Raw genomic sequence first — 11,052 nt, forward strand, 5'->3', positions numbered from 1 at the left:
TATTTATTACAGAAGTTTATTTTATGTGCAGGAATTATCCAAACAGGATATGTTAAAATTTGTTGGTCTCAAGTAGGGGTGAGGGGGTCACAAACTAATGCAGTGTTAATTGTAACACGGCTACTTTACATATTTATACAAGGCCGAGCAATCTGTGCTTTTGGTCTTTTCTCTTAGTGTCAGAAGATGATCTCCTGTGAATTTGTGAAAAGTTTTTTGTGTGTTTGATATTGAAGTTGAAAAGGGGTGTTTTGGAGGGATGAAAGTAAAATTCTGAGCCATGAAATCCAATCTTATATTATTTTAATCACCGATTTGTTACCTAAAACATAACACAATTTTGAAACATGTCAGCAACCTCTAGTAACTGATAGCTGGGATTGAAAAATTTTTACATAGCGGGGTTAGTTGCAACACAATGTTACAATTAAGCCTTAGGAATAGAATAATAATGAAATAAAAACAATGTCGATTTTCTGATTAATCGTTTTTTAAAACCTGGTCGATTCAGAATCGATCCTCAAAGAGCAGAATCGATTTTTTTTTCTTTCATATTTATTTCTGCAAACATTGAAAGAAAGATGAACGTTAATCGAATTTCTAGTCTTCTTCAGTAGATGTCACCCCCTTTTTTGCCTTGCGTGATGATATCAAGGAGCGAGAGGCGAACCTGTCATTCATTCATTCATTCAGTGCTTAAAATGGCGGTTTCAGGTGCTTCATCGATTTTATGAATTACCCACTTGTAACCTGCAGTTCACTGTTCTTTTTATTAATATAGTATTTGTATTAAATCTATATTCATTGAGTTGAATCGAGAATTGAGTATAAAAACCGGCCCAAGAACCGGAATAAAAAAAAATGAATCAAGAATCGAAATCGAATCAATTTGATAGCTTGTGAATCGAAATCGAATCGATCTGGAAAATCTGAATCGATACCCAGCCCTAGTAAATACTATTCATCAAAATTATAACTGTTAATACAATATCAGGAAATAATTGGCAATGATTGTGCGGCCTTTAAAAAAAATCTATTTACATGCATTGATGCATAATGCAAGGATGATTAGATGCAGGATCGTGAATGAATGTGTGAATATCTATCTATTATAGGCAAATACATAAACAATATCCACCTTTAGTATATAGACAGAATTTTATTGAATTATTTGTGTTTAAACCCTCTTTTTGTTACAATTTACCCCACCTATGGGGTAAGTTGTAACGCTTGCACTCCTGTCACTTTGGTGTAATTGTAAGATAACGGTAGGTCCCACAAACAAACTTTACAAAATTTGTGTTAACTGTGTAAAAAATGATAATTTGAACTTAAAATATTTTTTTTGAATGTCATAGCCAAAGCAAAAAAAAAAAAAATTCGCTAGGTTGTGCCCCGCTCTCCCCTACTAAAACACACTATACAAATTGTTATGGTTACACAATATACAAATTGTTTATCCAACCTTATTTGGGTTTATACTTTATGTATTGAAACTCTACAATTCCATTATCTGGTGTGGACGTGCAGCCTATTCAAATATGTAAAACTGTAAATGTTTAGGTTATACTTAAGTAAAAACTAGCTGTATAACATATAGTTATTGATGTGTAAGAACAGATTTAGAAATAGCATTAAAACATTTGGTACATTTCAGTGTTTTTCTTTAAAAATCTACCATAATTTAAGGAATTTAAAGGGGAAAGGAAAAAACTAGGCTACTTATTTACATCCAGTCACTAAAGTTACTGAAAATGTTCAATGTGCATCAACGGGACATTTACAAAATTTCTCCAGCTGTAGATCTGAATTTGTGTAAGAGCAGTAAACGTTTTCATCAAATGCACTCTCTGCATCAACGTTAAAAACGACAAAGCTACTACTGGAATTTTATGTTTATTTCTTAAAAAGACAAAACAGCTGTAGAATATGAACATTTATGCACAGACAGAGACTGAGGGGGAATCACTGAAACACAACCGTGTCCAACATCGCTGCAAGGCACTGCACAATATTGGATGTCATAAGAACGTCGACATGCTCTTCCAAATGCCGTTTGGGATCCTGAATAAAAAGATAGAGAGAGAGAGATATTGGTAGATAAAAGCTCTGTAAAGTCCTGCATAGCGACTAAACGAGGATCTTAAATATTCTACACATATTACGAACGACAAAGTTAGCAAAAAAATGTAATATATAGTAATATAGAGACACAAGAACATAAAGTAATCACCTGTTTTCCAACATTCTTAATGGCAAGTTGCTCTGGTGTCATCTTGTCCTCTTCTTCAACGGCCTGAAAAGACAAACAGATATATTAGAATACAGAAACAAAATCTTCCAGCACCCAACGTATGTGTCAAAAGGAGACAAGTTTTTGGTATACATAGTGCATTCTGGGACCCTAATCCATCCCCAAAAAAAAACACAAAAGCAAGATTCCCAGGGCAGTTACTCACTTTATTATAGTTTTTGGCCAGTTCAAGCATCTCTTTGACGATGGTCTCATTCAGTTTGCAGTGTTCACTGTAATCCTGCAGGGTTAGACCCTCCATCCAGCTTTTCTTATGAAGGTTTAGTAACATCTGAAAAGAAATCACACACAATGCCATTATCCATTATGGTCTGTGGTATAACAAATAGCCATTGGTATTGTAGGAAAGAAGAAAAAGGGTTTGAATTTTATGAGTCTACAAACCTTCTGCTCCAATTCGTTCTTCCTGTAGTTAATAGTGATTGAGTAATAATGTCTGTTGAGCCCATGAATCAAAGCCTGTACAAGAGAAACATCTCTTAATATTCATTTTTGTGATTTGATTTTTGAGTTAAAGTAAACCCAAGTCTTTTTAAAGAAGTCGAGTTACTGCGCTACCATTTTTGAACACCTGCAGGTCTTGTTACATCATTACGTCATTCTGTAACGATGGGTTCTCTTTACTGGAAGGCAGGACTTAAGCAACCATATTGACTGTTGCGATCTCCCCCATTCAAATCAGTGACACAACTTAATATTAAATATCTTTGGTTAAACGTAGTACTAGAAATTATGACTGCAAAAATAATTATCAGGGTTCCCACACCTTAGTTAACTTCAAATTCAAGGACCTTACAAGGACTTTTTCCAGGTCCAATACCCTCAAATTCAAGGACTAAATGTGGGGACATATTTCAAATGAGAGCAAGGTTACATCGTGTTACCTTTCAAAATACTTATTACAATTCCCTTTAAAGGAAACTTGCACTGCGTCAGTGCGGTGACACTTTGGGGAGGCTTCCAGGGGTAAGTGAGTCTGAATGTGTATATGAAATTCAACCAATGGTGAGGCTTAACGACAAAGACAGGGTGACGCGGGAGCCAGGAAGTACATCGCTATCTGAAATATTGCCAAAAACGGCGTTACAGGGACGCAGAAAGTATGGCAAGGGAGACGCAGCGTAACCAGAGACGTTTTCATGTGTCAAACATAACTATTCAAAAAAGCATTTTGGTATGAATTAACATTCGCATACGGAAGATATAAGCATTTAAAGTGAACAGTTTAGCACATGTGCTTAAAAAAAGTCTAGAATTTTTATGATACTTTCCTATACTACACAGAGAATGGATATATTTTTCAGAAAACTAGATTCAAGCACTTTCAATGACCTGTATTCTACGTATGTATATTTTCAAAAACTTCCCAGGGCCTTGAATTATTTCCCCCAGATTCACAAACTTTCAATAATTTCAAGGACCCGTAGCTCGACTGGTAGTGCTGGCATCGAAAAGTCATGTTGGTTAAAATCATTGATCAATTGCATGAACATTAATGCATTGGAAGCAGTCAAATAAAAGACAAAAAAAGGTAACCTGAATCGAGGGCTTGTTGAGGTGTCCCAGGTTTGATGTGGTCTGACGTGGCTCATGACCCAAAACCATCATATTGGCATTTATTAGCCTAAAGGCATCAATTACAACCTGCGGGAGAAAAATAGAGTAGAGTAACACAGAAATTATAAATGTGTTTGCTACTTCTTCAGCAAATCAATAGTTTATGTATATGAATTAAGATTTATAATGCATTGTGAGAACTAATTGTATTCAGAGTAGTCTTGTTCTACTTGTAAACAGCGAGGGACACATCGTACAGTAGGAGCACAGGCTTAGAAACAAAAGCTTAAGCAGATATTTGTCACATTATATATGCAGTGAGAGCACACCTGGGCTTCACATACATAACAGGAGATGTGCAAGAAAAATGACGGCAAAATACAGCTTTATGATCCACTACATAAAGTCATCACATACTGTTTGCATCCAATATCTACCATTATTATTGCTCAAACCTACAACACTACACACTTATTGGATGGGTTAAATATTGTGAAATCCTATCATTGGCTTAAGGCAGGTGGAGATGTGCGCAGGTTTTTACAGCATGACCACCAATGCCATTAGAAGGTAATAAATCTGATGCTTTTAAACACCACCATTTGCTGCTAATAAAATCAAGGAATTAAATAAATCAAACCATGGACCAAATCCCACTAAAGGAACCATATATTGTGCCAATGGGAGGAGTGCTGAACACACACGACTCCAACCGCACTACAGAAAGTGACGCCTTGTGAACCCTGGGGTCTTGTTAAATCTGATTGAACCAAACTGGTGTAAGATCCCGCAGTGTCCTGCATCTGTGCTGAGGGGGACACACTGTCTGTCTGTCAGTTTGGTGTTTGGAAAGAGAATTATCAGGCACAGGAGAAAAACAGGGAGGACCGTGTTGTCCTGACACCATTTTTTTTTAAATCATGGACACGAGTTTACACAAACATGACGATACTTAGTCGGTGTGAGGAATTATGGATGAAAACTATACAATGTAGCTAAATGTAACCTTTGAGCATGAAAATCCTGATTCATCTAAATGCATACAGCCAAATTGAATCAGACCCATACCGCATTAAAAAAGTGGAGCCTTCAAGTTTATATTCATAACATTATGAATTCTGTGCATTATCATAATAACTTTATTTCATATTTAAGTCCTTCCCAGCAAATATTTGGTATATATTGTATATTTCTTGTTCTCGAGTCGTTTCTTCTTCTTTCAATAATACCTTCGTCTCCTCTCTCCCCATCCTCCCAGCTAGGAATGATGGGAGAGATGGAGTCCTCACACTATCTCACATGGTACAGAAGGTGTTAATAGAGCTCACAGCAGCGAGCAGACAGGAAAAATCACAGACATCCAGACGCTCTCACACTCGGAGAAAGTGTGAGCACACGTTCACATATATAGAAATACAAAAAAAGAGGTAGATGGGGAAAGTAGACAAGATAAGAAGCGAGATGATACAAGACGACAAGAAGAGGAGACAAGATGAGAGATTCAAAATCACATTTACAAAGGAAAATAAAATTTAATCTGTGGGTAAGCCTCTGTACGATTGTACCTTGCATTAGTGACTATTTATTTAAGTGGATTTTAGGCTATCAAGTATTACTTTAGTATCCATGTATGAACAAATACCTTTCCCTTGACGCTCTGAATGGGGTCCACCACCACAGCGACAGCCCGTTCTGACAAAGCCTCGAAACTCTGCTGTGTGTTAATATCCACACCCGACAACCAGCAGCCAAAGCCAGGGTGACTGTGGTACCAGCCCACTACCATCTCAGGCCTAAAACACACAGATAGGCACACAGTAAAAATCACATGGTGTTTTGTGCACTATTGTGAATTATCATTGACGATCAAAATATTGTCGCTACTCACCTTCCCGTCTGTTTTAACATGTCCAACATTTTGGCTTGAAACACAGGGTCCACAGCCTCAACACTCACACCCTGTCAACACAACAAACATCTCATCACTGAAGGAGCACAAATGAGCTCTAGAGACTAAAGTTTGAGCTATAGTTTGTTTTTTTACATGTATGTGAATGTATGAGCACGGTCAAATGCACAGCTTTGCAAAGTATAGTTTATCTGACTTGTACGTGTACACAGACGTTCAGCGCATACGCGTTGCGACAAAATGTATGACACATACAATATTACAGAATTTCAAAAAAACCTGGTGGTGCGCATAGTCGCATACAGTAAGCATGCACTCTTCACGGACCCTCGTGTACACGTAAAAAATGGACTATAATTTGGCTTTTAAGGTGCAAGTATACTCCTCTATAAAAACAAAGCACAGTAACTACGCATTTGGTCAAACTTGAGTTAAGGGTTGAAATGGGCTGTGTGAGATCTGTTGTGTCTTGTGACAAAGTCTCCTGGTTTAATTTTGTCACATTTCAGAGAAACACGAATGCAAAAATTACAGTAACATGTTTGACTGGCTGGTGTTAAAAACTTTAGGGGCATTTTTCTCGGTTTCAGTGTTTGCGTAGTTACTGCACTTTGCCTTTATAGGGCAGTATGGTTCGCTTTAATGTTTATGTGAGCATACCCGCACAGTCGAACGCACAACTATGCAAAGTATACTTCTTTTGCTTCATATGCATACAAAGGCACTTGATGCATACACATTGCGACAAATTGCAAGACCTCTCCTGCACTGAAGGTAAAACTAGCTAGATGTAATAATAGTCATTGACTGGGGTTGCATGCATGATTTCATCATAGAGCCACCTAGTGGTCTTTAGATAGGAAAATGGTTACTGCAAACTTGCATCAAAAATCATAAATCATCATGGATTATTCCTTTCATGGCTTGGAGTATAATCATTGGTGGATGCCAATGCACTACCTAGCAAATAATGAAAATAACGCAACCGTTTTGCAAGAGCTATATCTCTGCATCAGAAAATGGTGGAGACATTGGGGTGGGCTCTTTTGACACATTAACCTTGTTGTAACATTTTGTGTCCCAAGATTTGCCACAGCAAGGACCATTCACATTTTTTTTTAAAGATTTTGTATTCCATGATTCTCAATGAGAGAGGGACAATGGCAGCGGGCAAGAACATAGATTTTTTTGTTGATATCTTTTGTATTATTTGGTCTGAAATAATAAGGTTTTCCTGCGTTCTTTAACCTGCTCACCCAAACTCTATTTCCTTTTGTTCCCATGTTCGGCTTGACCCCGGGATTACTGCTTGCAGCTATATTTTTAATTTATATCTTTGACATCTCCGAATTCTACAGTGATAAGGTTTTACAGTGTTTTGTGACTTTACGTCCCGAATATAGTCGCTCTGCGCATCCTCAACAAGCATTTGTATGATGAAGAACACCGAAAAGGCGGATGACATCAGCAATTTGAAATCAGACTCCTTTTGATTTTTCAAATCACTCTTTTGGTACTTTGATGTCACCTGCCTGTCGGTTTTGCGGCGCCAAATCAAGTCGAAAAAACCTACGGTCAGGGATACATGTTGGATAACGATGAAGCCTCTAAAAACAACGTGCGCATACCCCCACCCCCACAAAATAAAACTTATTGGATTCATGTGATTTAGAGAAGTATCCCACCAAGGAAGGAAGGAAAATATGGAAATCCGTAATTACACCGAAAAATCACATCCCTGCATACTATACAGTAAGTGAAAATCAGTAGGCAATTTGGGTCTCTATTTTGAGTAGCACAAAATATGTTTGTAACCAAGCAGATCTGGGGCACTATTCACTTTCATAGTAGCATAAAAGAATACTATGGAAGTCAATGGTGCCTCAGATCTGTTTTTATTAAAAACCGTTTTATTTTTCAAAATACACAAACAACTTGAGGGTTAGTAAGTGATAACTGAATTTTCATTTTTGGGTGAACTATCCCTTTAAGCAGAATGTCAATTGTTGGAAAGGTCTCACTCACCGTTCCTGACTGTGGCATGGCAAACACGTCAATCACACGCACAGTGTAATCGTCTACAAACTCTCCTAACATCAGACCCATGACTTCCATGGGCACGCCAGCTCGCCCATGTTTCAACATCTGTACATACAAAAACAAAAATGATGTTCTTCTGCTAGAGAGTGTCTCTATATTTGACCCAGTTTGTGAAACCCCAACTAAAGTCATTTTTGTGATTTCCTGTTTTTTACATAAAATCATCCTACATAATGTAAAGAACATTCTGTCCAAATATAACCTTGACATCTTTAATATTGACTGAGTAAGGTAATGTCAAACACTGAAATCAATGAATGGAAATCCAACTTTGATGCTCCTTATATCATCATTAGATTATGAGACTTTAAACTGGATTTTAAAAACAGGGTCACATTTAATATCTAAAAGAGAAAGAAACATCCACATGACCTGTCTGTGTTTTTACCTTAAGCAGGGCAAGAGAGGAGATGTAGACTTGTTCAGCAGTGTCCACAGCAGGGGCATCTGTGGGAGGACCCTGCAGAAAATACACACACACAGTTAAACTTCAGTGCAGATGTGTCAAATCACTTCAGCGAGATGTCACCAACATCGATCTCGAATAATCCAATCACAAGTGGACAGGTTACATTGTTGTAAAAGTGATGCCAATGTATATTGGAGAACAAAACAAAATAAAATAAAAGCAAATCTTTGGTTTAATACTGAATCTAGAACAGTTACAATTGAAATGGGTAAAGTATGCAGAAACCATCCAGATCCAAACAGACTCGTTTTATTGTTGAATGCTTGTTTTAATAAAGTGGGAGGTGCAGGTGCAAGGAAAACACTTATAGATTAGAGGTCTCGACTGCCAACCGGTTCTGACTGACAGCTGTCACATAACGTACAGGACCATGCCGGATAAACACCAGGATTAAGAGATAGCTTCGATATCTATCAGTCACCGTGAGGAAGGTGTTATAAGAGATTTAGTATTTATTGTGTATTTATAAGTGTATTTCCAAGGTTGTTAGGCAAGAGAAGACCACAATTATCATGTTACACATACACACAATAACATATTAATATAAAAAGCCAACAAATTAAAATATGGAATTTCCCAAATCAAATCAGATGTGATTGTAATGACAACAGTCTGTGAATATTTAAACTTCTTAAATGCAGTATTAAATATTTGACATGCCATGTGCAGCTCTAGAGACAAAATTCAAAGAGTATGCATGCAAAGAAAAGAATCACGTGCTTTTTTCTGCACCCCGTTTTCTCGCTCTCTTCCTCGCTGAATGCTGAAGTGAAGTGTGAATCAGGAGACAGTCTGTTATATGAAGTGTTAATTGGCAGACAGGGCTGAGATCAGTCTCCCTCCCATCACACACAGGTACTGAGAAACCCCCCCATCCATAAAGACATCCTATTTGTGCTACTGCTTACCACCTGACACATTTATCTTCGAAGGAAGTCCCTAGTGGTCTCAAGCAGGGGGCCATTTTTTGTTTGACAGCTGTTGAAGGCCACTTTAAGCATCCTTAATTCTAAATGCAGATGCATTATTTCTTGAAGAATTAAAGTTATTAATAAACCATAAATTACTTTTTTTAACACCATGTTGTATTCTTGGTAAGAGTGAGGTTTAACGATAAAAAAATTAAACCTATGTTATCTTTATTCACTAGAAACTATTATAAGCAAGTCATTTACACTGGTTTTATTGACTGAATGCATCGAAAAGACGTTCAGTAAATACATTTTGGTCTTGTTATACACAAAAAAAGTGGATTAGAGCACACATGGACCACTTTTTATGGTTCATTACTGAAGCCCCTATTGTAATTGCCTTTAAAAGTGCAAGCACTACATTTTACAAAATTACCAAAGTTGTGGGTCAAAATAAGAGAGAGTACATTTTCTGAGTGAACCAACTAACCCTTCATATTTAATAAAAACAAAAAAATTAATTAAGCCAATTTCCCACTTACTACCTCAGCAGATGCAATAAACACTGTGTGTAAGTGTTTATGTACTCATTCAACATTCAGCTTCTGTCACTCACAGCATATGCTATCTAAACAAGTAAATACACCTCAGCATCTTAATAAGTGACATTTTACCTGGCTCAGTCCAGGCATCCCTCCTCCAAGCCTCAACAGCCGGTCCATTTTTTTAGATCTAGTACAAAACAGAACCATGTGTGTCATTTAAAACCGTATAATGAATTAGCTACACAGTTCAATGATGCTGAATGATGAATCATGTTGCTGATGTAATTTACTTACATTGTTAATCTGAATAATAAACTATTCTCAAGCTAAATAAACACTACGGAAAATATAAATAATACATTTTGTATTCACAGTCACAGATCAGACACATATTGCGAACTAAAACAATTTTAATACACTGACAGATCTTTTATGGCTAACATGCTAGGGTGAGTAGCACATTGGTGTTCACACACAGTCATATAAAGAGTTATAATCCCTAAAACAGTAGAAACGTGACATTGTGTAACCTTATTCCAGACTGTATTTAAGAAAACGTTTTCTTAATTTTATGTAATTTAAACTGATCTATAACCCTTCACACAGTATTAAGAATCAGCATGAATGCTAATGATGCTAAAGGCTAAATACATCACTACAGCAACACAATTACAGATGAAAACCACACAAACAGCGTCGCACAAAATAAACGCTCACATACAATGATTTTATGAATGTAAATGTTATATTTTTCTTTACCTGTGCAATGAGAAAGTATTAATGTCAGATAGCTTGCTCAGTTTCAGCCCGACTACAATGAATCAGCCAGAATTACCACCGCGAAAGACACCACAACAGGGATATACACAGAGGGTTAATCAGGTTTTCAAAATAAAGGTCCCCTAGATTTTGTATAGGGCTGTTGCGGTAAATTTTATATTAATAATACATATAATATTTTATCATATAATATTATTTAATTTATTACTATATTATTTAGATGCATTATTGAGTATATAGTAACGCCAATTTATGACAAAAGTTTAACATATTGCTAAAAAATGTAATATTTCAAACAGATAATAGGCTGCTTGGATTGTTTTCTGTTTATTTTTCCACTAAAAAGTTAGATAATACGCCACACTGTTTAATTGATATATTTGTTCTGACTTTATATCCTTCTTCCAGGCAATTTTAACACCTGGCAGGAGGTTCAGCCTCCTGCAGCCTCACACTCAAAACCCAGC

At 36.7% G+C, this 11,052-nt stretch overlaps 1 protein-coding gene across 1 annotated transcript; it reads right to left on the bottom strand.

The window, feature by feature from the left end:
* Window positions 1-1,880: 1,880 nt before the first annotated feature.
* psmd14 (proteasome 26S subunit, non-ATPase 14) lies at window positions 1,881-10,662 on the bottom strand. The gene is made up of 11 exons (XM_065241597.2): window positions 10,565-10,662; window positions 9,935-9,992; window positions 8,269-8,340; window positions 7,806-7,925; window positions 5,760-5,830; window positions 5,514-5,664; window positions 3,851-3,958; window positions 2,699-2,773; window positions 2,460-2,585; window positions 2,234-2,296; window positions 1,881-2,064 (listed from the first exon to the last, which is right to left on the bottom strand). The coding sequence occupies exons 2-11, from the start codon at window positions 9,980-9,982 to the stop codon at window positions 1,966-1,968; spliced, it is 933 nt and encodes a 310-aa protein (XP_065097669.1). The 5' UTR covers window positions 9,983-9,992; window positions 10,565-10,662; the 3' UTR covers window positions 1,881-1,965.
* Window positions 10,663-11,052: the final 390 nt, after the last annotated feature.

This window comes from Paramisgurnus dabryanus, chromosome 14 (assembly GCF_030506205.2).
Source record: "Paramisgurnus dabryanus chromosome 14, PD_genome_1.1, whole genome shotgun sequence".
Taxonomy (NCBI): Eukaryota; Metazoa; Chordata; class Actinopteri; order Cypriniformes; family Cobitidae; genus Paramisgurnus; species Paramisgurnus dabryanus.

Excerpts from the sequence above, each read along its gene's own strand:
- psmd14 (XM_065241597.2), bottom strand. The coding sequence starts at position 9,982 with ATGGACCGGCTGTTGAGGCTTGGAGGAGGGATGCCTGGACTGAGCCAG. Across the intron at positions 7,926-8,268 it reads CCTCTCTTGCCCTGCTTAAG|ATGTTGAAACATGGGCGAGC; the intron begins GTAAAAACACAG and ends TTGTATGTACAG. Across the intron at positions 2,065-2,233 it reads TTAAGAATGTTGGAAAACAG|GATCCCAAACGGCATTTGGA; the intron begins GTGATTACTTTA and ends CTTTTTATTCAG.